The sequence below is a fragment of the Eleutherodactylus coqui genome, chromosome 6 (assembly GCF_035609145.1).
Source record: "Eleutherodactylus coqui strain aEleCoq1 chromosome 6, aEleCoq1.hap1, whole genome shotgun sequence".
NCBI lineage: Eukaryota > Metazoa > Chordata > Amphibia > Anura > Eleutherodactylidae > Eleutherodactylus > Eleutherodactylus coqui.
In genome coordinates this window covers 85,636,653-85,664,349 of record NC_089842.1, presented here as the reverse complement: position 1 = coordinate 85,664,349, position 27,697 = coordinate 85,636,653, and the positions used below count along the sequence as shown (strand labels likewise).

The following is a 27,697-nucleotide window of genomic DNA, read 5'->3' as shown; positions in this document are numbered from 1 at the left end:
GTGCAAGTCATGGCTGCAAGAAGTCTTCATAGCGGTCTGGGCTAGAAAAGCAAAAGCGTATTTCATCAGTCAAGAGGAAATGTTACAAGTGATTGCTGGAGGTAACTGCACCATAATCACTATCACTGTGTACAGCTGGTATCTACTTAGTGACTGCATTATTTAGCACAATATCGCTTCAACAATAAGGGGCCAACAACAAAGCACATATCACTACAAAAGGATATCACACTTTATAAAATCAACATCTTAATCAAAGATACCTTAAAAGCTACACCCCAATAGACAAACCCATAATACTACAATACATGAATCATTTGTATCCACTTAGGCCTCTCTCACACATGCACTTTTTACTGCGATTACTGTGGTGTTTTGAACGCCATGCTAGAACGATTTCAATGGGGCCTCGTAGACATGTGCTCAATTTTCAAACGCTATTTTGCCACGTTTTCACGCTTTTTAACGCACTTCATCAAATTGCTGCGTTTTGCCGATGTTATGTGTGAGAGTGGCCTCAAAGTCTAAGGCTAAACAACAGGTGTTCATACAGTACTCACGATTTGTAGACTCAAACTTTGATATTCAGAATGCGATGCATATAGGTGACATCCCAAGGAAGATTAACAAGGGCTTCAGGTGATGCACTGATAGACACTATCCCCATCAAAGCCCTTCAATTGCCCTGCCTAGCTGTGGGGTGATCGCCCTGACAAGAACAGCCTTGTCCACCTACAAGACCCTAAGATGTCATGCACTTCACCCTACCCCAACGCATTTCTCCCATGTAAGTAGTCAGCAGGAACATCAGGGAATTCTCAAAAGATGATGTCCACATCAGTGGGGGACAATGGTTATCTGATGTCCCTCCTCCTTTTGAGAATCCCCTGATGATCCCGGCTTAACAGGCATAGCATCACCTGAAGCCCATGTTCCCCTGTTGGCCTATCCTACCCTCGATTTGCCTGTATCCTTTATTTCTCACATGCTTTTGTGATGCTAATATGTATTTGGTCCTGCCAATAAAGCTTAATTCAGTTAGACAGACACTTAATGATCCAGCAGGTTGGTGTGCAACATATAGCGATACATTTTGTATGTAATTGAATGTATTGGGAATGAATGTGTTACCCTGCAGTGCACATGTGTCATCTTACAATGCCCCAAGTCTACGGCAGGGAAGGGGTTAAATGTTCTTTCCTCTATTCCGCTAAGGAACGTGAAGTGCTCCCAGTGATGCTGTTGACACCTGCGCTGCTGTAATTGATTTTCTGCTTTAATGGGGTATAAAGTGGGGAGACCAGGTTGAGGGACCGACAAGCCAAGGGCCCCTTTTGTCTTAAGTGGAAGTAGCATGGGCCAAATGATTATGCTGGTACCATTTTGCATGACGCACACTTCATCCCCTGCTGGGCTTTCATTGGTCTCTTCCCCCTTTCTGTCTCTGTCTCCAAAATCCTTGCAATCACTCCCCTCACCCACCCACCCTGGAATTCTGCGTATAAAATGCCACACCCTTAGGATGGGATGATCCAGTGCATTCAAACAGCATCGCAGCATCCCGAGCACTGCAGAGCAGCACCATGGTATCGGCTGTAGCTGTCCTCTGCCTAGTGGCTGGCTTACTGGAAGGAGGTGAGCGCATCATCTATGTAGCGAGTCTGACAAATGTAGCAGGGCTGAGTTTGTCATTTAACACAACTCATCTGTGGCATGTCACAGGACTGCAGGTGGCCACACTAAGTGCAACAAAATGAGCTCAGCTACATCTGTCCCTGACTGCATGGTAAGGGGCAATTCTTTATGTCTGCAGACATTACTGGGCCTCTTCTGTTGCATTGTCGGTATAGAAGGTGCTTGTGTGTCTTGCAAGTTTGCCTGTGCTAAATCCAGTGTGACTCGGGGTGTCTGGGTAATGTCTGCCTGTGACGCACATCTAAGCAGAATGTGTTTGTGCCTGTGGATGGTAATGGAGAAGGCAGATTTAGGAATGAGACAGGACCCTCATTGAAGACTGATGAGGAAGACAGATTTAGCTCTTGTCATATACAGCATATAGCGGCAACATATTCTGCGGTGCTGTATAGAGTGTAATCACTCCATCGGTCCCCAGGGAGGCTCACAACCATCCTACGGTGGAAACTAATCGGTACGCTTTTGGAAGATCTGGAGGATCATTATGTTAATATGGGGGGGGGGGGGACATACAAACTCCCTGCAGATGTTATCCCTGGTCGGATTAGAACCCAGGACTTGAGTCCTTGCCAGTGAGAGCCAATGAGACATCGTGCGGCCTCTACTTTACATTTATATGTTATGATACACCTTTATTGTTATTGTCCACATTGATGAAAAAGGTCCCCTGACATGTCTGTAAATAATACTTATATAAACGTCGCATTGTGATGTCAGATCTGATGATTATACAGAGATAAGCGGCACTTTTAAGGCGCTGCTTATCTCTTCCTGTAGAAAATGTCTATCACAGATCCCTTTTGAAAGCAGTTTCTTCTCCTGTTGAAACCACTGATTGACTGACATGTACTAGATGTTCCAGAATAGTTGTCAGATGTATTATACAGTACTTTGTTCCTGCTGCTGCAGAACCTCAAAATACACACTACAGCTGCCACAGAAATACATAATACGAACTTTAGCTGTCCCAGAAACCCATAGTACGCACCTCAGCTGCTGCAGAACCTCATAATACGAACCTCAGCTGTCACAGAACCTCATAGTACACACCTCAGCTGTCACAGAACACCATAGTACACACCTCAGCTGTTGTAGAACCTCATGGTACAAACCTCAGCTGCTGCAGAACCTCATGATACGAACCTCAGCTGTCACAGAACCTCATAGTACACACCTCAGCTGTCACAGAACACCATAGTACACGCCTCAGCTGTTGTAGAACCTCATGATACAAACCTCAGCTGCTGCAGAACCTCATGATACGAACCTCAGCTGTCATAGAACCTCATAGTACACACCTCAGCTGCTGCAGAACCTCATGATACAAGCCTCAGTTGCTGCAAAACCTCATAATATACATCTTAGCTGCTGCAGAACTACATAATATACATCTCAGCTGCTGCAGAACTACATAAATATACGCCTCGGCTGCTGCAGAACCTCATAATGCACACCTCAGCTGCTGTTAAAATTCTTTATGAAGAGTATGATGGCTCTTCATATTAGTCAGTAGTGGACAAGCATTTCCCCATTAGTCTCTATAAAGAGGTAATGCAGCAGTTGAGGTATATATTATAAGAAAAGTGCAGCCATTGCTTCCTGAGTAGAAGTCATTGACTTCTAATATTCTTATAATTTACATTATCCCATATATCATTTGCCCCCTTGCAGCACAGAATTTAGTGCTAAGTGGGCAGGTTTTCTCGGGGGGTCTATATTTGTTAGGTGGAAAGCTCTGCAGGTAGAAAACTGAAGTGTAATGGATCCCTTTTCCCAAAAGCCATTGCCGTGACCTCACACCCATTAGCAATTGCAAATGGCAATCTCCCGTTTGGCAGCAACCCCTTGGGAGTCTGACAAAGTAATTGACTCTTGGATCCATTCCAGCTGCACTCAGTAACTTTATATACTGCCTGTATATGGTGGGAATTGTTTAGAATAGGTATCATCCCTGCGTCAACCACTTTGATGTCACGGATAGGCATTAAAGTGCAGTTTAACAGTGCGGTAAAATAAATAATTTCTAGTTATTTCTAAATGTTATGTAGAAGTGGGCTTCAGGGGGCTGTTAAATACTTCCCATCGTACTGGATTATTAGGGCTGTGCCTTCCCATGAAATGAATGGAAACCCTAAGAGGAGAACCATTGTGAGCCGCCGGTACATCTGGGACTCCTAGTGCCCTGTAGAGAGTCCAGGGGGTTACCAGTCATGTACAAGATTCAGGGGTGTGATTATGGAAGGGACAAGGGGGGGAAAGGGCTGTGTATTTTGGTTAAGAGGATGGGTGACCAGAAGACTCAGGACCATAGCCTCCAAAATAGCTGACTAATATGGCTATAACGTCTTGTCCTCAGTTACAATAGAAAGAGCAGCTCTGCAGCACGAACTGCTGCTGGAACAAATGTAAAGCATGCACTTTAAAGAGCCAACCTAATGGCACAAAGAGTGCCCAATGAGCAGGCCGCTGAACCTGGTGGGGCCCATTTCTGTTTACAGTTACCGGTGTGAGGGTAGTCCTCCCTCTTGTCGGCAATGCTGCTTCACAGACTGACCCTCTATTACATTGTGCCACTCAGATGACAAACTCAGCTGGTAAATGGGCACACTGTACAGCCTCCTCTGAACTGTTTTGGGGATCAAAATATTAGCCTCACTCAGTTAGTACCCCTATATAGAGTTCATCTGCCACATAACATACATCTAATGGTCTATTATATAATGTTGAAGTCTATCTGACTTTAAAGAGTTCATCTTTGTCATTAAAAGCTATGCAAACCTATGTACATGAAAAAAATCAATACACAAATATCTTACCAAGTCCCTGCAGAAAAAGATAATGCATTTGTTTGTTTTTTTGCATTGAGTTTTCATTTTCATGCATTAAGAAAGCCGTATACTTGTTTTACATGCTCTCCTACATTCAAGTTTCTTGTTTGGGACATTCCCAGTATTGATCAACTGGTCTCTCATAAATGCACAAAAACTTTGCTCCCCTCACCTCTTTCTGAGGCTGTGTAGCATAACCACGCCCACTCAATACTACACAGCTATCTTTCCATCTATTTCACCCTCTCTGAATAGCTGCTGCTCAGTTCCCCATCACTGCTGATAAGAGGAGAAAATTTACCTGGAGTGAATTACAGACTTCTGTAATAGTACCTTTCTCTGCCCTGCTCCCCTCCTCTATCCCCAGGCACTGTCATACAGTCTTCTGTAATAGTTGTTATCTCTGCTCTGCCCTTATAATCTCCTCCACTATCCCTCAGCACTGTCATGCATCCCTCTATAATAGTAGCCAGCTTTCTCTGCTGTGCTCACCTTCACAATCCCCTCGCACCACCATATAGTCCTCTGTAGCAGTAGTTTTCTCTGCCCTCTGTCATCCTGATCTCCTCCACCATCCCCCAGCACTGTCATATAGTCCTCTGTAGTAGCTCAGTGAATAGACAGTGAATGCACCTTCAGAAGATGGGAGCAGGCTAGGTGAGGAGCCAGTCAGTTTACTCTGACAGAGTTTGCTAGGATTTCAGGCCTGTAGTCTGCAGTGCCTTTAAAAACAATGCAACCATAGAAATCAAACAATCAGAATTTTTTAATGAAAACCAATAACAAAGTCTTCATTTTCAAAAACACAGAATTTCCGTGCAGACTTTCTCCCCAAAACCCGCGGGACTTCAAGCCGTGGAAATCTCGCGGAATTTCCGAGCGGTCCTGGTACGGACAATCCGCGAGGTTTCTGCGGGATTTCTGTCCCGTGTGACTGCAGCCTTAATCTTCATATAATTAAACATTCTGCTGCAACAATTTCTAAAACACTTATTTTTTTAGTTTCTCACAAGATCTCTGCTTGCTGTCAATGAATGGGCACACACTTATTTATAGCCAGAAGCTGAAAATGCAACCACAAGTTTAATACATTTAAAGATGTATTACAATTGTATTTAGACTAGAATATTCTCTGTCCTAATAATTTGGTAAAAAGTATCAGACTGTTTAGTTTACAGCATGATAAACTGAACACATTTGTAGCAAACCTCCGCTAGCAGTATTTGGATTGCACAAATGGTCAGCTTCTGGCTGTAAACAAACACATTCCCATTCACTGACGCCAAGCAGAAATCTTAAAAATGTGTGAAATTGAAGCCCAACGTATATTGGAGAGTTGCAGACTGAGCAGCCCTATAGGATATATATGCTCGTTGCCAGAATTCTGACTCGCCCTGTATAGAAGTAGGAATTATTGCACAGTATAGGAATTTGAGCTGTGATCAGCGAGCTCGTTACAAGAACCAAATGAGTAGAGATAAAAATCCACTCTGTCTGCATTTCTTCGATTAAATATATAGAACGTCATCATTTGCTGTAATTTCTCGGTATTGTGGAAGTATAAGGGAGTAATTGCATCTGAGCCTTCCAAGTTATATAATTAAGGGCTCTCTCACACAAGCGGTTTTTGGCTCCCTGCGTGGGAGCACATAGCAGTCGGCAATGCATTGCGTATCTGCGTGCCGACTGTGTTCGTACACTATCGTGGCGTGTATGCGCGTATAATATGTGGTAAAATATGCGCGTATCAGCGAGCCCTAAGATGTTTCCAGGAGACCACAGCCCTCACCAATGGAGGGCCTAGACTTAGACTTAGGCCCATTGTAGTAATAGGTATCTGTTATTTATTCTATTAAATAATTACATCATTATTAGTATTTAATACCCATGCAATAGATTAAAAGCTATCAAACGCTTTTAATCTATTGTTAATATGGCGCTAACATATTCCATGGAGCTGTACAGAGATACATTGGCGTTAGTCCTTTAAGGGGATGTACCAGAATTACAAGTTTTCCCCTATCTAAAGGATAAGGGATAACCTGCTGATAGTTGGGGGTCTCGCCACAGAGACCCCCACCGATACAGATACAGGCTTACTGCACCCCTACAGTGAGGAGGAGAATAAATGAAATGATGGTCGTGCAAGAGAGCTGCCATTCTATTCATTTTCAACGGACTGTGGAGACAGTCGTGCAGCAAGCGCTTGGGTATTTCCGTCAGCCCCAATGAAATGAATGGCCAGCCTCCAATCACTGTGGTGTCGCTGCAGGTGGGAGAAACATGCCCACAGTGATGAGTAGAGGAGGGACACAACCTCCTGTGGGTAGGGGGTAGCTTGTAACTCTGGTGCAGCCCTTTTTAAGGGGTTGTTTAGTTAGAATTGGAGCCAAAAGGGTTAAAACAATAAAGCAAAGGCTACTTGCTCATCCTGAGCCCTGCCGATCCAGCACTGCAGTAATGCGATTCTTCCAGTCTCTGCTGACAGCAAAAGTCAGGTGACTGTTACCTACCAATCAGAAGCTGCAGCATCACCACCCTTTCTTCTGGCATCAGAACTTACATCCTGGACGCCATGATGCCAGGAGTCTAGAAATGTCACGCTGCGGCCTCTCATTCCCAAGTACGAGACTCAAAATAAAAAAAATGGATAGCGCCCCCAAAACTATAGGCAATGTAAAACAGACTTACCTGGTGGTGCGCGATGGAAACCGTGGCACACCACTACACCCAACAGCATTGGGCTTCATATATAATCCTCAGTAGGCTGGGATGAGTCTCCGTCTATTCAGGACATCCATGTGGAAACCACCAATCTCAACAGCCCAATACCAAGGTCCGGGGTGAGCATGGAATCCGGAAGACAAAAGGATAGCGTTCATAGAATATGTTCTACCGACTGCAATAAAACATATGTGAGAAAAAAACAAGCCACTTATCGTACCAGGGCGGTATGTGGGACCAAGTATGGCCGCCACCAACCCCTTCTAATCCAACATCACTTGTAACCCCATTACAGGTACACAGGAGCACAAAAAGATACCCCATCCAGGTTTTATTGACCAGAACCCAAAAAAGGTGCAGCATCAGTTCTGCAGTGCGCTTCAGGATGCCCCCCTACAGCCGGAGCTCATGCCAGCGCCCGGCCACCGGCGGCTTGTTTGTTGTCTCATACATTTTATTGCAGTAGGTAGAGGATATTCTATGAGCGCCATCTATCCTCATTGCCAGGCAGCGGTCACCTGACTTCTGCTGCCAATAGATATTGGAGGAATCGTGGGGCTGCAGGACGGGTAAGTGCCCTTTGTTTTAACCCTTTTGGCTCTGTTTTTAAAAAGTTAATTCTAACTGGCCAACCCCTTAAATGACTGCTCACAAGCCAACTTTTTTGAAATATGGAGAAAATCTGGAATATCCATATGAAACCTATGGAAGCACAAGGGTATTGGTGCAGCTAGTGGGCAACCGGCATAATAGCATGGCTGTTCCCACATTTTGCTAAGAGCCTTATAGCTTACACTGTATTTACACCCACAAGGAGAACATACAAACCTGCAGAAGACACAAGATTATACAGCTATAAGCTGTCACGATTCTGCTAGTTGCTATTGGAAACAGTCAACAAGCTTGTTGACAGACATGCCCCTAACAGTTTAGCTAGGCTTCTTTAGTGCAGCAGATGATTGTACAGGGCCTGGTGTACTGGATAAACTTCCCAGAGTACAAACCACCAGAGCAGACACCGAATCAGCAAGGGATTCCAGCTCTGAAGCCTTGCAGACCTGTTAATGCAACTCTGGAGTATAATACAGGCTGTAACAGGAATTAAAAGATCAACATTAACTTCAAATTAAAGGCCATTTTTAAAACGGTTTGCTTTACTTATATTGTATGTAGTGACATGATGTATCCTTCTTCATTCCTATCAGAAGCACTGGTGTAACTATAGGGGACGCGGTTGCACCCGGGCCCAGGAGCCTTAGGGGCCCATAAGGCCTCTCTTCTCCATATAGGGAGCCAAGTACTATGAATAAAGCATTATAGTTGGGGGCCCTCTTACAGGTTTTGCATTGGGGCCCAGAAGCTTCAAGTTACGCCTCTGCGTTAGGGCTCATGTCCACGGGCAAAATGAGATTTAAAATCCGCAGCGGATCTCCCGCGCGCGGATCCGCACCCCATAGGGATGCATTGACCACCCGCGGGTAGATAAATACCCGTGGATCGTCAATAAAAGGGATTTTAAAAAAAATGGAGCATGAAAAAATCTGGACCATGCTCCATTTTCGTGCGGGTCTCCCGCGGGCTTCTATTGAAGCCTATGGAAGCCGTCCGGATCCGCGGGAGACCTAAAATAGGAATTTCAAGGATTTACTCACCCGCAGCGGGCCGCGAAGCTCTTCTCTTCCTCACGGCCGCATCTCTCTTGCTTCGGCTCGGCGGATGTGCCCGGCGCATGCGCGCGGCACGTCGCCGACGTGTCGGCGACGTGCCGCCGGCGTAAGGAATTCATCCGCCGGCCGAAAAAGAAGATCCGGCCGTGAGGAAGAGCAGAGCTTCGCCGCCCGCTACGGATAGGTAAATTCCTTTTTATTTGTATTTTCAGCGCTCACGTCCGCGGGGCAGGAGGGACCCGCTGCAGATTCTACATGTAGAATCCGTAGCGGGCCCGATTTTCCCCGTGGACATGAGGCCTAAGGGGTTAATAGAAGTTGGGAGCTCCAAGATAAACTTTTGCATCCGGCCCCATGAGCCTTTAGCTACGCCCCTGATCTGAAGCATCATTCGGAATTAGGCTGGTTTCCGGTTACCAGAGTGTAATGCATTGTCCGGGGTCATATAACAGTTGCAGTTACGGTGGCTTTACACGGGACAAGAAGCGGCCAAAAGATCGCTCAAATGAGTGATTTTCAGCTATTTTTGTTTTGTGCAAACCCGGGACCAGACAGTAACATAACATAGTAACATAGTATGTAAGGCCGAATGAAGACATTGTCCATCTAGTGCAGCCTGTCTATCCTACTGTGTTGATCCAGAGGAAGGCAAAAAACCCCAAGGCCAGAAGTCAATTAGCCCTTTTGGGGAAAAAATTCCTTCCCGACTCCCTAATGGCAATCAGACTGTTCCCTGGATCAACCCCTAATAGGGTACTACGTAAAAAGAAATCACTCAGTGAATGAAGGCGAGCAGCCAGAAGAAATCTCCCACACACTCCACCTCCATTCACTGTATGACTATTGCGCCTGCGTCAGAGTACAGGAGTGGTAAGTCTTGGAACGATTGTTCCATGTAAAACCACCCTTAGGCTTTATTGACATGAGCGTTTTTACGTGGCCCCATTTTCTTGCCTGTCTGAATATCGCGACCACCTGAGGCATTGGATTCCTATGCATGTTTACACCACAAGCAATTGGCCGGCGGAAAGAAATAGCGCATACGCTGCTGATTCCGGTGGGCGCTCTTATGCATGGCCAGAAAGGATAGTTCTGGTTCTATTTTGCAGCCGGAATACGCCGGCGGCTCCCATAGACTCCTACGGGAGCTGGGAAAAAAGGGATGGGGAGGCAATTTAGCAACGTGCAACACAGGGGAAAACTTACAGGTGCCTCTATTTAGACCTTTAAAGTCATTCAGAGGATTTATGCCGAGCGAGGGATTTCCGGGCTGCGGCGCATTTTTTTTCCCCGCTAATACGTCGCACCCAGCCGTGTGAATAGGCAAGAAAATTCTAATTAAGCTCAAGACTTGATTGCGTCGTTTTTTTCATTCACGCAATTTAACGGCACGTGTAGGCGATCATTAAAACGCATACACTCGTGTGAAGGAGCCCTTAGGCCAATTTCACATCTGCACTGGAACCTCCGGTCGGGGGTTCCGCTGCAGATGTGGCTCAAAATACTGGAAGAAAAAAAAAAAACAGCCAACTGAACGGAAATTAAACGGACCCCATTATAGTCAATGGGGTTTGTTTGGCACTGTTTGGTTCTGTTCTGAGACGGAGTAGGAAAGTGGAATCCACGGGCAAGTGTGAAACCACCAGTAGGCCCTTTATATCGTGTTAGCATCGAAAGCTTCCAGTGTATATGTAAAGCATATCCAGTCAGTCTCCAATCACCCGACAAGGTACAAACGACCGCTACATGGTAGTATACCGCAAAAAGAAAAACAACATATGGAATAGTGTAGTAGACTATGTTGTTGTGTACTACGTTACGCAGCAATAACTATTATACCGGCTTGTATCTGTGTATATTTGCCAATGGGAGCCTATGGGCATTGTATCCCGCTGTCGGCCTTTACAGTGCATCTTTTCATTGGAGGGATGCATTGGAAATCCTCTGATGTAGGCTAAAGCTGGTGTGAACCGAGCTGTTGGATCACATGACTGCCTACATAGGGCAGACATCACCATAGTGAATGCTGGCCTGAGTACGGACACATAAAGCGATATAACTTGGGTATCTGTGAGTCATTCCATATGTTATGTACAGTTATACTGGAAGGATCTTAAGAGCAGAGACCTACTTTAAACCAGTGATCAGTAGATCACCACGAGGCTCGGACCATTAGTGCTGGATGTACTTTTGCCCAATGCCCAAGGGATCATGAATGCATCTTGGTCTATTTTTGACCAGTCAGATGCTTGGAAAAAGTACAATTAGTACGGAGAATGATTAATCATCATTCTGCAGATCGCGGTGACTAAAAGGAAAGCAGCATCCTCTTCTGCCAAAGACTATTCAGCAGTTTCCGGTAAAATTCCATGGCTGACCTTCCAACCACCACAGGGGTGATACCCAGCTTTTCTACAGTACAGAATGGAAAGGCGGCTTAGCTACAGATAACGGGCAAAAGTGAACAATAATCGCGCAATTGTATATTTACTGTGTTTTTTTACGCACCCCATTCATCTCAATGGCGATTTTTGTCCGTTAAACGCTGAAAATAGGACACGCATGCTGCCTGTCCTGTGAGAAAGGAGCAGAGCAGGAGGGACAGAAGCTGCAAGCAGAGCTCATTCCCATGGGCATGAGCATATTATGGCTCGTGAATAGGCAGCATATTCGCAGACAAAAACATGCCTATTCCCTGCATATTTCAGCCCTTCTGTGTATTATTCGCAGTGTATTTATGCGTGCAAAAAAATACACAGAAAGGCCCATTGCTTTAATACCCAAATAGGCAGTGAATACATGTCTCATCCAAAAATGATCAGTCAGCACGTAAAGCTTTCATAAAAAAAAGCTTTAATATTTTGTTCATTACAATTAAAAAGATGTTACAATACAACAGAGAGGAGTCTCCAATGTGCAGCAGACAGGCAGAAGGAAGGCATACAACATATCAAGTTCATAGAATTAAATATATGCTCAAAAAATGCACGTATGCAGAATTACATATCAACAAACATTTAATCGTATAAAATAACACATCAAGCATACAAAGCATTGAATCTATACATATAACCAGAAGTAGGTAATGTATAAAGCCCACCTTACCACCCGCACACAGCACATGTTTCGCCTCCAGCTTCCTCAGGGGGTACCATTCACTGCGTATTTGTCCCAGACCGTTCACTTCCATGGCCTATTTTGGTACGTGATACACAAAACTTGCACGAAAAATAAGCAGATGAATGAACCTACTGAAATCAATGGGTTCTATTTACTGCATATTACGCCCGTGTGAATAAGGCCTATGAACAGATTCATTACCAAGGGGGCAGCAAGTGGGTGGGCTGGCAAAGAAACTGACTGACTACCAGGGGGCAGGTGAGCGGATGGGTTGGCAAATGACATGGCGGTGGCTACTGCTTGCCGGTTGGGAAAGAGGAATGTTAGCCCTGAACACGGCTGCTGCAGAGGTGCTGGTAAGATGAAAGCAAGTCCTGTGAATGGCTGCAGCTGGGGGGAGAGGGGCAGCAAAGAAAATGGTACGAGGGAAGAGTGAACATAGTTCTAAATGGGATTATATTGCGATGGAGTTGGATACTGCTGTTCTGAATGTGATTGTATGTTGGAAATTACTTGTTTTTAGCAGTTTTTGAATTTTGTAAAACAAAATTTTGCAGGGGTGCCCCAAGGCTAAATAGGTCAAGAAATACTGGCTGATAGGTTAATAGCGTGTTAGACAACTTAGAAGGTAAATATCCGACCCCCAACCAGATATGGAAGAAGCTATGTATAGATACACCTGGCTACTAGACCGTCCACATTCATCTACATGTGTCAGGGAAGCAAAACGCAGGACGGCTGCTTCACTCAGCCTAAAAGTTCCAACCTGGTCACCCCTGTTCGGTCCTGCTTCTCTCCGCTCCACTAGGTATGAGGAAGGATTCCTGAAGTGGTGGCCGACTGCTACTGAAGCTACTACGTCTTCTCTGCTTGTCAGAGGAGATACTGAGGAATTCCAACAGCAGTATTCCCTATTCAGGAATCACAATCACTTGCTTAGGATTTCTTCTGACATAAGAGAAGACCCAGCAACTTCAGAAGCAGCCGCTCATCACACCAGGGATCCCTCCATATGCCCAGTAAAGCAGAGAGAGAAGCAAGACTGAGCATGTGAGACCACTTTGGAACAATTACCAAGGTGGACACAGAATAGAAACAGCAGGTGGCGCTATTCTGAAATATTTGGGGATAGAAAGATTTTTTTAATAAGTGTAAATACAAAAATTCTTGAAAATTATGGGCTGGATGTAACTATAAACCATTATTTTCATAGCACAACCTCTTTAACCCATCCTACTGTGGATCTGTCACAGGATATTCTATGCCACAGCTCACTCTAGGTTGCACCAGTCACATTTACCTGAAACCTCCATTGTCCTTGTAGCCATGATACCACTATATTTCACAGAAATCCAACTATTCTCAGCTGCCAACATGTACCTTGCATTTATTCTACATAACACAAAAGTAGTCTCTAGGCCACAGTCTGACTTTGACAGTCCCAATCCAAGACCCTTTTCAAAAGAGGTACCATCTCTTTAATGAACCCTTCAATTTAACTTGGACAGTAATAGAATATGTAACTTACAGGTTATCCTTGCTGCAGAACTTGAACCTTCACTTTATATGTTGAAGGAAAGAAAACTCACTTGTACCTGTGTCTTCCAATAGCCCACTTGGCTTGTTACGGTCCCTCTCAGCCCCACTACTTCTACTCACTATATCATTAAGTGAGAATGGCCTGTGCACCCATGACAACACTTCTTGCTTCTTAGCTCTGACATCTTTGTTAGGACTCCTTCACACTGGCGATCACAATATTGCTGCGAGAAAATTACAACACTTTTACCGCGATTTTTGAGCATCTGCGCTGTTTTCTCTCACAAAAACATCGCTGCCACTTGCGATTTTTGAGCCATTTTTTCTACCCGCGATTTTGCCGTGATTTTTCAGCGCGAAAGTCAGCAGGACTTTTTAATGTTAAAAACATTTTGTACTTTGTGATGCGATAAAAAGGAAGCTCTATAGGGAAACATAGGGGATAAAAAAAACACAAAATGCAGAAAGATAGAGCATACCGCGGTTTTTATTTCTCACAACATCCCATAAGTAAAAACATCGCAAATGTGAAGGAAACCACTGAAAATCATTGGCTTCATAATTCTACGTTCTCACCCACTCTCGCATTGCGCGAAAAACGCATGATTTTCTCGCAAGTGTGAAGGCGCCCTAAAAGAGACACTGTGACTCATAGCAATAAGTCTTAATCCAGCATCTATATTTCTGGTCCGAGTAAGGCACCTAAGGAAGAGCTCTGATTGGTTGCTATGGGGCGCACTATCCTTACAGCAAATCATTGCACATGAAGATCATTATAATTATGTCCTAATTACAGTCTTCTCAAAGATCTCAGCATCAAAAAACATTATTTTTGTGATTTCCCTCTGGCCTGACTAATTTCGCTGCGCTGAGTAGTATTGACCTATTCCGAAGAACTAAAATAGTCACCAAGGTGAAAGACTCACCTGCAAATAGGTCAGCATGTGGTTGGATTCCTCATCACATGGTGAGGAAGAATGTTCACAGGATATACAGTTCCTTTATGGAAGGGGCATCTGGTGCAGAGACAGTAAATACTGCGCTGCGGTGACAGTCATGTCACAATATACAGCAACTCGAGGACATAAAGGCAGCATGGCTGCAAGGTGCATTATGAGAATTGATGAGATTTTGTGACTTACAGCGGCTCTTAGTGAGGGCAGCATATTACAGCTGCAGGTCCGTACTACTAAATGAAACTAAAATAAATCTTGTTATTTGTATAGCACCAACTTATTCCGCAGCGCTTTCAGGTAATTTTTATTTATTAACCCCCGCAAAGCTGGGTACTCATTTTACGGACCTTGGAAGGCTGATTCAACCTTGAACTGGCTACCTGAACGATTTGGGGATTGAACTCACAACCTTCAGGGCATGAGTGAGAGCTTAGGACTGCCTTTCTACTGCCTAACACTCTGCGCCAGACAGAGACTCTGTCACCTACTTTTAGCCTTATAAACTAATCTTATGGGCTGAAAGTAGGTGACCTGATGAGTCCAGGGGTGTAAGTTTTATACTTGACTCACCTGTCTCTCCCCCGGTGTCGGTGCTGGAAGCCAACGCTCAATGCATTGAACGGTGCTGCTACGTAATCCGTCCGTTCGAATTTTTAATGGGCGAACTACTTGGCTGTGCTGCTCAATGCAATACGGCAACGGCTTCCTGCGCTGACACTGGTTGAACAAAGGGGAAGGTAAGTATAACACTTATATTCCCGAACTCAGCAAGTCACCTACTTTCAGCTCATAAGCTTAGTATATTGGGCTAAAAGTAGGTGATAGATTCCCTTAAAGGGCTCAGTCAGACGAGCGTTTGTTTTTTTTGCGCACCTATGTGCGCATTCAAAAGCACTCCATGCATTAGGAAAATGCGCATGACCAAAGCTCCGTGGCCATTGCTTTCAATGGGGCCAGCGCTGCTGCCGCCAGCCCCATTGAAAGCAAACCCCGCAGTGATTTTTGGGGAAGGACTTAAAATATATGCCATTCTCTGAAAATCATCCCTAGGTCTAGAAAAAAAAACCCAAAAAACATTACTCACCTAGCAGCGCTCAGGTGTGTCTTCTCTCTGCAATTCTGACAATGATCTAAAACACTTTCAAGAAGTGGAGATTTTAAAAATACCTGCTTCTTGAAAGTGCTGGTCTGATTGGTTGAGCGCTCAGCCCATCACAGGCAGCGCTCAGCCATTGATTGAATGACAGCTGAGCGCTGCCTGTGATTGGTCACAGCGCTCAGCCAATCAAAGGCAGCGCTCAGCCATTCATTGAATTCTATAGGTTTGTGTCCATTTTTACACTAAAAATGTATAAGGTTTTTATTTTTCCTTTTAATGTATTTGATGACCAAATCGTTTACCTTAAATGTATGGTAAAAGCACAGCCTTATGTTTCCATTGACTGTAGTGTTAAAAAAAAAAAAAGTATGTTTTCATTTGTTTTTTGACTCAAAAGAAGTACTAGGTTATGCTTTTTCATCCCACAAAAAAACTGTTCACAAGTGTATAGAAGGCCAAACGTAGTCAAAAACGTATGCATTGTTGAACTATTGTTGACTATAGCCTATGGCTATGTGAAGCTAAACGTTTCTATACATTTTTTGTATAAAAACGTATATGATTCACAGATGGTTAAATCTTAGTGTGAACAGCCCATTATTACATACAGGTAAGTTAGAATGGTCAGTAGAACGCTCCCCGAGTAGAATATACAATATACACAAGAATGCAGCTGGTGTTATATATGGGCATCTAGAACCCTAATGTTGTACAAAGGTAAGTAACATTCAGAATTGTATACTGGTTATCTGTGGGGGGAAATATAGTTTCTGTGGGGACCCACCTAGTATTGTACACAATATGGGTTGTCACGGTATTAGTGTATCTTGACGCCACCAGCCTGAGGGGTGGAGATGGGCTGAGGAGAAGGGAACGCCCAAATATTTCCATTGGCAGATGCATACACACCCTCAGCGATATGCCCCTAGGTTGAGGGAAGATTCTAACTGGCTGCATAGACGCAGCTTCAGCTTTACAGACAAATACACATACCCTGGGACTTCAGAGGTCCTGCCGCGCAGTCAGCGGCAGGGGTTACATCGGGAGGTGGCGGCGGCGTGCGGCAGGAGCAGGGGAGCCGGCGGCAGCGATTATCAGCGGCAGGAAGGGGGGGAGGTTTACATCGGGAGCCGGCAGCGTGCGGCAGGAGTAGGGGAGCCAGCGGCTTCAGAGGTCCGGTCGCAGCAGGAGCAGGGGAGCCGGCGGCCGTGGTCATCAGCGCCAGGAAGGAATGGGGGGTGAGGGGATTACATTGGGAACCGGCGGCGTGTGGCTATTAGCGCAGGTGGGGGGTTACAGCGGGAGCAGGGTTGACACTGGGAGCCGGCAGGCGGCTATCAGCTGGAGACCAGCTGCGTTGATCAGCGGCAGGGCAGGGTGGGAAGACAGCGGGAGCATGTCTGCGTCTGCCAATGAGAATCTTTGGGTGTTCCCTTCTCCTCAGCCTATCTCCACCCCCTCAGGCTGGTGGCGTCAAGATACACTAATACCGGTTGTTACATCTAAAACTGATATAGCCTGCGTACCAGATAAATTCTCCTTGTGCAGGATAGTCATCACAAAGATATACCTAACATTAGCTACCTACAACCTATGCTAGAGCACACATATATATCAACTAGAGTGTATTTTATTCGTAGGTGTCTAATATCGTATACAGGCAACGTAGGGGCACTAAAATACTGCATGTGCATATTCATTGTGACAAGGATGTACAGAATATTAAATAGATTTAAAGGGGTTGTCAAGTTGTAAACTATTGATCGCCTATCCTTGGGATAGGTCATCAATAGTAGATCAGCTGGGGTCTGTAGCCTGAGATTCCCACAGATCACCTGTTTTCTGGGCCAGTAAGCTTGTGCATGGGGCTAATGTTTGCAGGAAGCAGACAGTTCTGATCGCACTGCAGTGAACTTGGCCTGCAGTACCGAGCCTTGCCACATTTATTTCAATGACAACTTTGCCTGTAATACCGAGCTTTCCCTTTGCAACGGGGACAGAGTTGCTTGCTTCCTGCAGAAATCAGCTCGGTGTCTGAGCACACCACCCAGAAAACAGAGGATATTGCAGAGTATCCTGAGGTTGGCCCTCACCAATATACTACTGATGACAGATCTTGAGGATAGGCCATCGATGGTTTAAAACAGGACAACCCCTTTAACTCATGGGTCACTAGAATGCTGACGAAGCAGAATAATGGTCACAAACATGTAACTAGTATTATATAGATGTAACATATAGGTGCTAGAGTGCCCCCTGTGCCTACCAAAGGATGTGGCTAGTGTTATAAGAGGGTCTAGGAAAGTTCAGGCTATTTTGTATGAGTTTCTTAAATGCTCAGTGTATGGTACTGCATGTAAACCAATCTTTTCTTTCCTCAGCCTTTTCATTGAGCTGTTATCACTGTACCACCAATGGGAGTGATTGTATGAAAGATGAGAAGACATGTGTAAAAACAACCGATATATGTATATCCACCATCACCGAAATTATCACACGTAAGTCTTGGTAATGTGTTGAACGAATGGACGTAAAATATCCCTTAATTCAGCATTGTGCTGCTCAAAGGGACATCCTGCCTATGAGGCATTTCAGAAGAAGATGTTGGCGCTAGTCTACGGGCTGGTACCCCCCCCCCCCCTCCCCCAAATTAAAGGGATCCTGTTACATTGGACATGCAGTCCAATCGGTAGCTGGCAGGTTATATACTTGGAGAAGCTGTATAAAACGCTATACAGTATAGGTTTGTGGGGAGCGATCGCTTGTAACTTGTATCTTCTTCATTTTCACTTCTGCTCATTCTTGGCTGAGGTGTGCATAAAAGCCCATTTTAATAGACATTCCAGTAAAGACAAGAGATACACTACAGTATATAGTAAGGAATGTATTGTAGTATATCTCTAGATATGCCATCACTTGGATCATGGAGGTCCGATTGCTAAGACCACCATTTATTGCTAGAATGAAGCTATACTACAGTTTAGGAGTGCAATATCAGGCTGATATCACACTCACCTGTTTAAATACAGCCTGCGATGTAGTCGGGTTTTTAATGAGATTCTTTTTATTAAAATTATATTTTTGAATGTAATTACCCCTTAATTCTAAGAAATTTATACATGCATACATGGAACATTATCATTAATCCACCCAAACAATGCAATCATAACTAATACAAAAAAGGAAAATTAAAATGATAGTTCAAACGACAGTTTGAGTGACAGTTTTGAGCGATCATCTTTGCATAACTCTAAGTAGCTAGCAGGACACTGCAGTGATAGCTCCGAGAACAATGCAGCTGTTTTGTATATGCAAACAACTGCTTTGCTCTCAGCGCTTTCAGCTGGTGTCCCGCTGAGAAGTGCCAGCAGGATACCAGCTGAAAGAATACTATCAGCATCGCCCGCTGGGATATCAGCATGCAGCACTGATAAGGCTCATCGCTCATTTCTAGCTTGCTAGAAATGAGCGATGAACGAACAAGGCATGATGCCTGCACCTTTAGACGCAACGATTATCACTCAAAAGATGGCTCTTGAGCGAATTTTGAGTGATAATCATTATGTCTTAATGGGCCTTAACCCTCCTCCATCTTTCTACCTCTCTCCCCACCTCCTCCTAAACCCATCACCTTTTCTATGGTATGTCAATGCAACCAGCACTTGATGTGAACTACCCATTATAGATATCAGACCATCTTCCTAAAATTATCTCAAACTTAGTCAAACAGGCTGTTTTTTTGATATATATGCCTTTCTAATAATATAATCTCTCTTAAAATCTACTGTCAGGGGAAAAAGGGTGGAAGGGAAGTTAAGTTAAGCAGGCTGCAACCAACGTGCAGTAATCGGCTTCCGCACCTGATACAATGCTCTCTGAATTCCCAAAAGAGTATGCCCATCAACAATACCCAGGATACAAGTTCTGGGATTAAGACCAATCTTGACAAGACATCCATTTTTAATTATTTCTAATACCCCATTCCAAAATTCACGCCATTGTACATAATCCCAGACCATATGCATTAAATCTGCACCATCCATGTATCATTTTAGACAGTCTGAGTTTAATCTAATACTCATGTTAAGCGACTTAATGGAGTACGATAAACTCTACGCAATTAAATACATAGAGTGCTACAATATTACATGTTGTAGTCACTGCTTACTTCAGAACGGTTGTTGATCCGGGGATTATTTTTAATTGCCAGACTTGGAATTGGGAAGGAATTTTTTACCTTAAATGAAGTAAATTGGCTTCTACCTACATTTTTTGTGCCATCCTCTAGGTAAAAACTCATTGACTTTCACCTAGGGTTATCATAGGAATCATACGCAACTCTGCAGCCCATTTATCCTAAATCTTTTTTCCATGTTTTATCTCTATTGGGAATTGCTGTAAATAGTAAGAAAGCATCAGTCTATGTAAATGAGATGTTACACTCTTCGTAGCTCCAGAACACCCAAGAAAATTCCCCAAAGGGTGTTGAACTGTAAGCACAGACACTGCCTGGGCCTGAGCAGCGAACACATTGTAACTGAAGGATCTGGGAAAATAACTATGGGGAACATCATAAAGCTCTCGAAATTGTTCAAAACCATAAAAAAGACCCACAGAATATACCTGTTCCAACTAGATTAACCGGCTCTTCTCCCATGGTGGGAATACCACCAGCCTAAAAAAATGTAGGATTCCTTTAGAGGGGGGTGTATATGTAGTAAATCCATCTCATTTCAAAATCTGCTTAAATTTATTCCATAATTACATTTTTAACCCAATACCGTCATTGGATATAGTGCCTTGTTTCCTCTTTTCATCCCTCTCACATATACTGTTACAGTGGAAATACATCCCGTCATTTTAGAAGCTGCTGGTAGTGTCAACTGAAAAAACAGCGCCGCTCCCACAAACTCGATGATCGACCTGGAGATTCAGATATAAACTCCTTAAATTAATAGCAGCTGATCTGTTTGGCATGAAACCAGACTGATCCTTGTCTACTAATGAGTCATTACTAAAAGTAATCTATTCGCAAGCACCTTCATGAAGTTTTAACATCAGTGGACAGAGATATTGGACAATAAGTATAACAATGAGATCTTAGACAATTAGTCAGGAGGAGACACATCCTTTCCTGGTTTAGCAATAAAGATAATCATAGCATCTCTCATTGATGGTGGAAGTAGGTCTTCATGCAACGATACAGTAAACACTTCAACAAATGTGGCAGAAGAATATCCTGGTAGCACTTAAAAAGTTCATTTGGAAGACCACCCAACCCAGGCAACTTTCATTAGGAAGTGTTGCTGCTGCATCCCTTAACTCATTTGGTGCCGAAGGACCCTATAACATCGCTCTCTGGCCATCAAAGTTGGCCATCGCATCCGAGCCAAATATTCGGAAAGGACTTCACAATCCACACTTAGGCCTCATGTCCACGGGCAAAAGAAGAATTAAAATGCGCAGCGGATTTTAACTCTTTTCCTGCCCGCGGATCCGCATCCCATAGGGATGCATTGACCACCCGCGGGTAGATAAATACCCGCGGATGGTTAATAAAGGGGATTTTAAAAAAAATGGAGCATGAAAAAATCTGGACCATGCTCCATTTTCGTGCGGGTCTCCCGTGGGCTTCTATTGCAGCCTATGGAAGCCGCCCGGATCCGCGGGAGACCTAAAATAGGAATTTACTCACCCGCTCCGGTTCTTCCCTTCGCTGAGGCTCCATCTTCTCTCCGTCGCGGCCGGATCTTTTTTCTTCGGGCTGGCACATGCGCGGGTCACATCACCAACGTCATCCTGCGCATCCGCCGGGCCGAAGAAAGAAGATACGGCCGCGACGCAGAGAAGATGACGCCGCGGCGAAGGAAGGATCCAGAGCGGGCAAGAGGTAAATTTATTCTTATTTATTCTTATTTTCAGCCCTCATGTCCGCAGGGCAGGAGGGACCCGCTACGGATTCTCCATGGAGAATCCGGAGCGGGCCTGATTTTCCCCGTGGACATGAGGCCTTGGGCCTCATGTCCGAGGGGCGGATTTCTTGCTGCGGAATCTGGAGCGGGCGTCCACATCTGGAATTAAGCAGCAATAACCCTCCATAGCATGCTATGGAAAAATGATTCTTCATGCACTCGAGCGGAAACAAAAACCATGGTGCAACACAACCACAGGCCCGGGACCAGCAAGACAGCCGGCACAGCAGAAACCCCTCCGCAGGAAGAAGACCAAGTTGGCAAGCTAGTATAAGCTCTGCCAGTGTGTCCAGTGCTCGCTTGTAGGCAACACTCCAAGTCATCGGACACGACCAGATCATCAACTGATGGCATATATAATAGCAATCTGTCCTCACTGGGATAACTGAAGGGCCCTTTTCCATGGAACGATTCTTGCTAGATTGTGTACATCTGAATGATCATTCAGTATAAATGCTGCTAGCAAGTAATGATGAACGATAATTTGTTCGCTTATCGCTCATCATTCAGTTTCAGCAGGCATAAAAGTGAAATGCTGATCATCTATGAATGACTGCCTGTTTACTGTGAATGGAGGCGGGCAGCCGAAGTGATCTCCATCCAGCTCCACCTCCATTCACTGAGCGATCACTGCTCCTGTGTGAAAGAACAGGAGCGAGATGACTGTTGGGTGCTTTAGCGCCCGACTAGTGTAAAAGTGCTCTAACACTTTAACCCCTTAAGGAGCAGGCTGTTTTGTACCTTAAGAGCCAGATACTTTTAGGGATTTTACTCATGTGGTGGTCTTACTGTCCTATTTTTTTTTTCTTTAGCTACCAAAATTGTTTGTGCTCCTTTTTTCCCCCATGATATGTAGGGCTGTTTTTTTAATATCTTTTTCACTGACTTTTTTCCCCCCGTTTTATTGGGGATAAAAAGCTTTAAAAAAAAAATGTTGTTTTTTTTAACATTTATTGTTTGTTTGTTTTTTAAAATTAGTATAATTCCGCTAAAATAAAGTATGGGAATGGGTTCCTTTTTGTTTTGGACATTTTGATATATAATATGTATGGTTTCGGATTACAGGGCGTATACAGCGACTGTTTTGGTTATTATCGGCTTTGGGTCATTTTCTTTTTCATGTATACATTTTTTATTTTATTCTGTAACTTTTTTTTTACTCATTCCTGTAACTATTTTTTTTACCACCTATGTCCCCCATGACATCATATAATACCCCTGGGGGTCATTCTCATTGCCTGTTTGTTTTTTTTAATACACACTTTTCCACTGTAGCTGGGGCATCCATAGAAGCCCCAGTTACAGGGAAAACATCCTCATGTAGTGACAATAGTCACTGGCAGAACTCATCAGGGTCTGCTTGGACCCTGCAGCTCTGCTGTAACAGGGGGCTTCCGGCGGTCATGTGAACACCGGGTCATATAGTGTAGGAAACACTTCCATTTTCACTTCTTAGTACATAGCGCTCTTTGAGTGCTATGTACCCTGGAAAGAAGAGGGTTAAAGCGGTTAAAAACTACTTCCCTCTTCTCCAGGTTCTGAGCTGTTACTAACAGCTGACAACCTGACCTGCTCTTACTTGACTACAGGAGCAGAGACTTTAATTCCGTCGTACTTCTGCTGTCAGGCCGGATTAAAGCCCAGGACCAAGCATCGCAAATTTACAGTGCTTGTTCCTTAAGGAGTTAACCTCTTGTTTCTATAATCTTTAAAATGCACACCTAGAACTACCCAGCAAAGAACATGTTATTGGTATATTTGGGGGTATCTTCTGCAAGTTTTTCACAGATCTGCCCACTATCTTCTTAAAATAACATTTGCATTTCTTTCAAAACAAACAGAAGGTAAACCATCCACAAAATCACTTGTGAGAGCATGTGGAAGCAAGGATGAGTGCAACACAACGTACAGCGTGGCCACGAACACCACCAACCTGTATGCCGCAACCAAGTGCTGTGATAAAGAAAAATGCCCCATACCGGTGTTTGACGGTAAGTTTTATTGCACCAGTAACCTGTACGTAAAATCGAACTGTTGGAATTAAAATCTAGGCAGACCTAGAAGGGTAAACTGAAGTTTCTCGACCCCAATGCAAACTCAATGACTCCAACACAATGGCTCCAAGAATGATGTGTCACTACTACTGATTTTGTCATATGGGTCAGAGGGACCTCAGGCTCCAGGACCTGTCTGTGGCCACAACCTCTACACCCTTTATAGCTATGCCCTTGGGTTAGCCTATTAATCCTTCAACAGCATGCATACTGCAAGTGCTTATATTCAATGGCTGCCCTTTTGTCAGTGCTCATCTTTGCCAGTGTGGTCCAATCAAATGAAACATCAGGTGAATGATAGACTATGGAAGCACACATGACAAACAGACACTGCGAACATTGTGTGAATGCAGCCAGTTGTTGTAGCTATACATGTAATAAAAGGATACCCCCCTTACCGTACTTCCTAATCTGAGGCTTCCCTGGGTTCCCCTTTGATCTCTCTACTTCCCTTCCTGGTGACCAATCACTGGCCTTCCTAGTCCTTGTAGACACAGACATGTGACCACTGCAGCCAATCAATGGATGTAGCAGGTCAGTGCGATCATTGATTGGCTACAACAGTCACATGTCTGGTCACCCTGAGAAGCATCACATTGGGAGCGGTGAGGGATTGTTGCGTTGAGTATTACGACTTTTAAGCATTCTAAGTGTTCAGTGAACAAATATTGGTGTTGTGAGCAGATAGTGCCCAAATATTGCTGCAAGGCCAAAGTTGGTGTTCGTGGGTTGCAATCAAGGACACATTGCCTGTGTTAGATGAAAACAGCTCCTCTTCATCATGTTTCTCTAAACATGGAACGTTCTAGCATCTCTCTTCCTCTGTATACTTTACCAGTACTAAAAAACACAAAGCAAAATGAACTGGAGTGCCCTTCATGCGACGAAGCCAACGAAAAGTGCAAGAAGCCACTCAAAGTCAAGTGCACCGGAGAAGAGAAACAGTGTGTGAGCTACAATTCCAAGGACCGTAAGTACATGATCCCTACGATCTCCTTGTACCCATGCCTACTGTGCCAACCCCATTGCCATCTCATATGTCCTTAAGTTGACCTTCTCTGTCACATTATTAGAAATCCTATATATGTACCCTCTTACTAATGTCTTTCTGAAAAATGTTGGTGGGTAACCAATATGGCCACCAAGGCGTAACCCCCAAGCTGGGGTTGTCCTACAGCTTTCCCAAACTTGACATGAAGCTTAACCCTTCTTAGTTAGGCAATGCTATGGTGTAGGGCTGTGATGGCAAACCTTTTAGAGACTAAGTGCCCAAACTGCCACCCAAAACCCACTGATGTATCGCAAAGTGCCAACACATCGGGGAGCGGGGCTTATCACGACGTATGATTTTCCGAAAATGGACAGGGCTGTTTCAAAATAGACAGTATGCAGATTTTGACAGCTTTTTGGATGCGGAAATGCTGTAGAATTTGCCACAGAAATTTCCGCGGAGGACTTTCTGCAGCATTTCCACCATGTGTAAACATACCCCAGCGGTAATAGTGACCCACCACAGCGGCCCCAGCGGTAACAGTGACCCCCCACAGCAGCCCCAGTGATAACAGTGACCCCGCCACAGCGACCGCAGCGGTAATAGTGACATCCCACAGCGGCCCCAAGTAGAAATAGAGACATCCCACAGCGGCCTCCAGTAGTAATAGTGACATCCCACAGTAGCCCCAAAGTAGTAATAGTGACACCCCACAGCGGCCCCCCAAGTAGTAATAGTGACACCCCACAGCGGCCCCCCAGTAGTAATAGTGACACCCCACAGCGGCCCCCCAGTAGTAATAGTGACACCCCACAGCGGCCCCCCAGGAGTAATAGTGACACCCCACAGCAGCCCCCCCAGTAGGAATAGTGACACCCCACAGCGGCCCCTCAATAGTAATACTGACATCCCACAGCGGCCCCTCAGTAATAATAGCGCCCCCCCAAGACCCATATACTTACTCCCTTCTCCTCGTCAATGCACCGCTGCTCCTCTACTCAGCGCTGCTGCTTGCACTGATCCCAGGTGCAGTGTACTGCCGGACACCTCCTCCCCCTGCTCTCGTGGAACCTAAGAGGAGACGTCAGGGGAGGGGGAAGGAGGATCCCAGCTGCACACTGAAGTCACAGTGTGCGCCGGGATCAGTGCCACTGAGTGAATACCAGCAGGGGAGCCGCGGCCTCTGCCAGTATTCAATGAGATTATGAGCAGCCGATAGCGGCGCCTGCCAGCAGGGAGGGCTCTGCGTGCCACCTCTGGCACACGTGCCATAGGTTTGCCACCACTGGTTTAGGGGATATAACAGACAGCATAAGAGCCTCCAGAAATCCGTGTTCTGGCAGTACAGAAGTTGAGTCAAACACATATTTACTAGTGATTTTAAGAAATCCTGTAAAAATGGCGATTAAAAATGCTGTGACAAATGTGTTTTTGTACTTTACCACCATTATAACTTTTCATCTTTCCAACAGCAAAGACAAAGGAAACGTATCTAACTCAAGGCTGTGCCACCGAAAACGTCTGTAAAATGCAGAACATGAGCACCCTCCTCAACGACCGGATCCTAATAAACAAATTTGAATGCACCAACCATGCGCCGTCTCTGCTCCCCGGTCTGTTCTTTCCTCTAGCCATTGTCATTGCCATGCTGAAGCTGCTATCATAATCCTCATCAATCCCTCCCCGATTCCTACGGAGACTTCATTGGGACCCTTCCCGGGCAAGAATGCATTGCAGAGATGTCCCCACAGTATACAAGCAGGGCAATGCATGTTTAACCGCTGTGTATTTGCAGAGCCAGGTATATCTATATAACAGCTCCGATTCATTTATACACGTATGTTACACGTATGTGCAGAACACTGTTGACCTCTATACTCCAAAGCAAACTTGTATATGGGAAATCATATTACTAAATGGTTCGTGTGCAATAGCAACTGCATGGCTACGTTAGTGACAAAAAAAAGCTAAACGGACGCAATATTATTCCGCCCTCCTGAGGTGCCCACTTCACAAATTGGGTCCGGCCACCGTATTAAATAGCAAGCGATATAATCCAAACAGCCTCATTTTTGGGATGCCCTCGCCAATACCCCTTTAGGTTATCAAAGTAACCATGACTCTTTAGAGAACAATGGAATAAATGTAGATTTTGGTTGCCAAGGACTCTGTTGTAGGACTACAAGCCTCAGCATTTCAAGAATACAACAGTCCTATTAAGCTGGTCTGGCTGGCCGAGCAGGATGGGACTTGTAGTTCCCTAAATGACAAGACACCCCCTCCCTCCACCATGCTGACCGATGGGTTGTGTCTTGTGTATGGCGTACGTTGTGTACAGGCGCTGTCACCATGATCCTCTGTGACTTTGGAAATCTTGCTGTAATTGCATTTCGCTGTTTGTTTTCTCTTCCTTATTGAAACAATAAATTAACTTCCTAATTAAATACATTTTTAAATAAAGTTGGCTGACTCTTCGTTAGACCTGCCTGTGTACACTGTCTAATAAAGCAGTTTATAGATGACTTTATTACAAATGTGGAGAAGGAAATCTGCAGAGTCTGTAAGAAGATGAAAATAGGATCTGCTTTATTAGGTTAAAATTAGGTTCCAAGAGTCTGCTGCCAACTAGAGCGTATAGTCGGTACTGCAAGCAACAAGTGTGGCTCCACAACAATTCTAGTACTAGTTTCTCATACAGTAAAGTTTAGGCCCCATTCAATACAGTATATATTCTGTCTGTATTCAGTCCTCTGACTGAATATGGAACCATTGATCTAACTTGAGCTGCATGCACGCGGGTGGATTTGGAGTGTGGAATCCGGATCGGACATCCGCCTCCGGGTTCTGCAGCAAATGCCACACATAGCATGCAACGGAAAAACGCGATTTCCTCTACATGAGCGGAAATCGATTGCGATTTTCTGCTTGCGGAGGAGAAATGGCAGCATGCTGCGATTCTCTGCGGCTTTCGTGTGACATCAGCTGGGCCTTGTTGCTTTTTTTTTTCTGAGCACATGAGAAACACAGAGAATACGCACCAAATTCACACATA

General features: G+C 44.6%; 1 protein-coding gene across 1 annotated transcript; it reads left to right on the top strand.

Moving 5' to 3' along the window:
• Positions 1-1,541: 1,541 nt before the first annotated feature.
• On the top strand, positions 1,542-27,105 carry LOC136631382 (phospholipase A2 inhibitor and Ly6/PLAUR domain-containing protein-like). The gene is made up of 5 exons (XM_066605660.1): positions 1,542-1,635; positions 18,010-18,126; positions 23,442-23,591; positions 24,493-24,624; positions 26,118-27,105. The coding sequence occupies exons 1-5, from the start codon at positions 1,584-1,586 to the stop codon at positions 26,309-26,311; spliced, it is 645 nt and encodes a 214-aa protein (XP_066461757.1). The 5' UTR covers positions 1,542-1,583; the 3' UTR covers positions 26,312-27,105.
• The last annotated feature ends 592 nt before the right edge of the window (positions 27,106-27,697 follow it).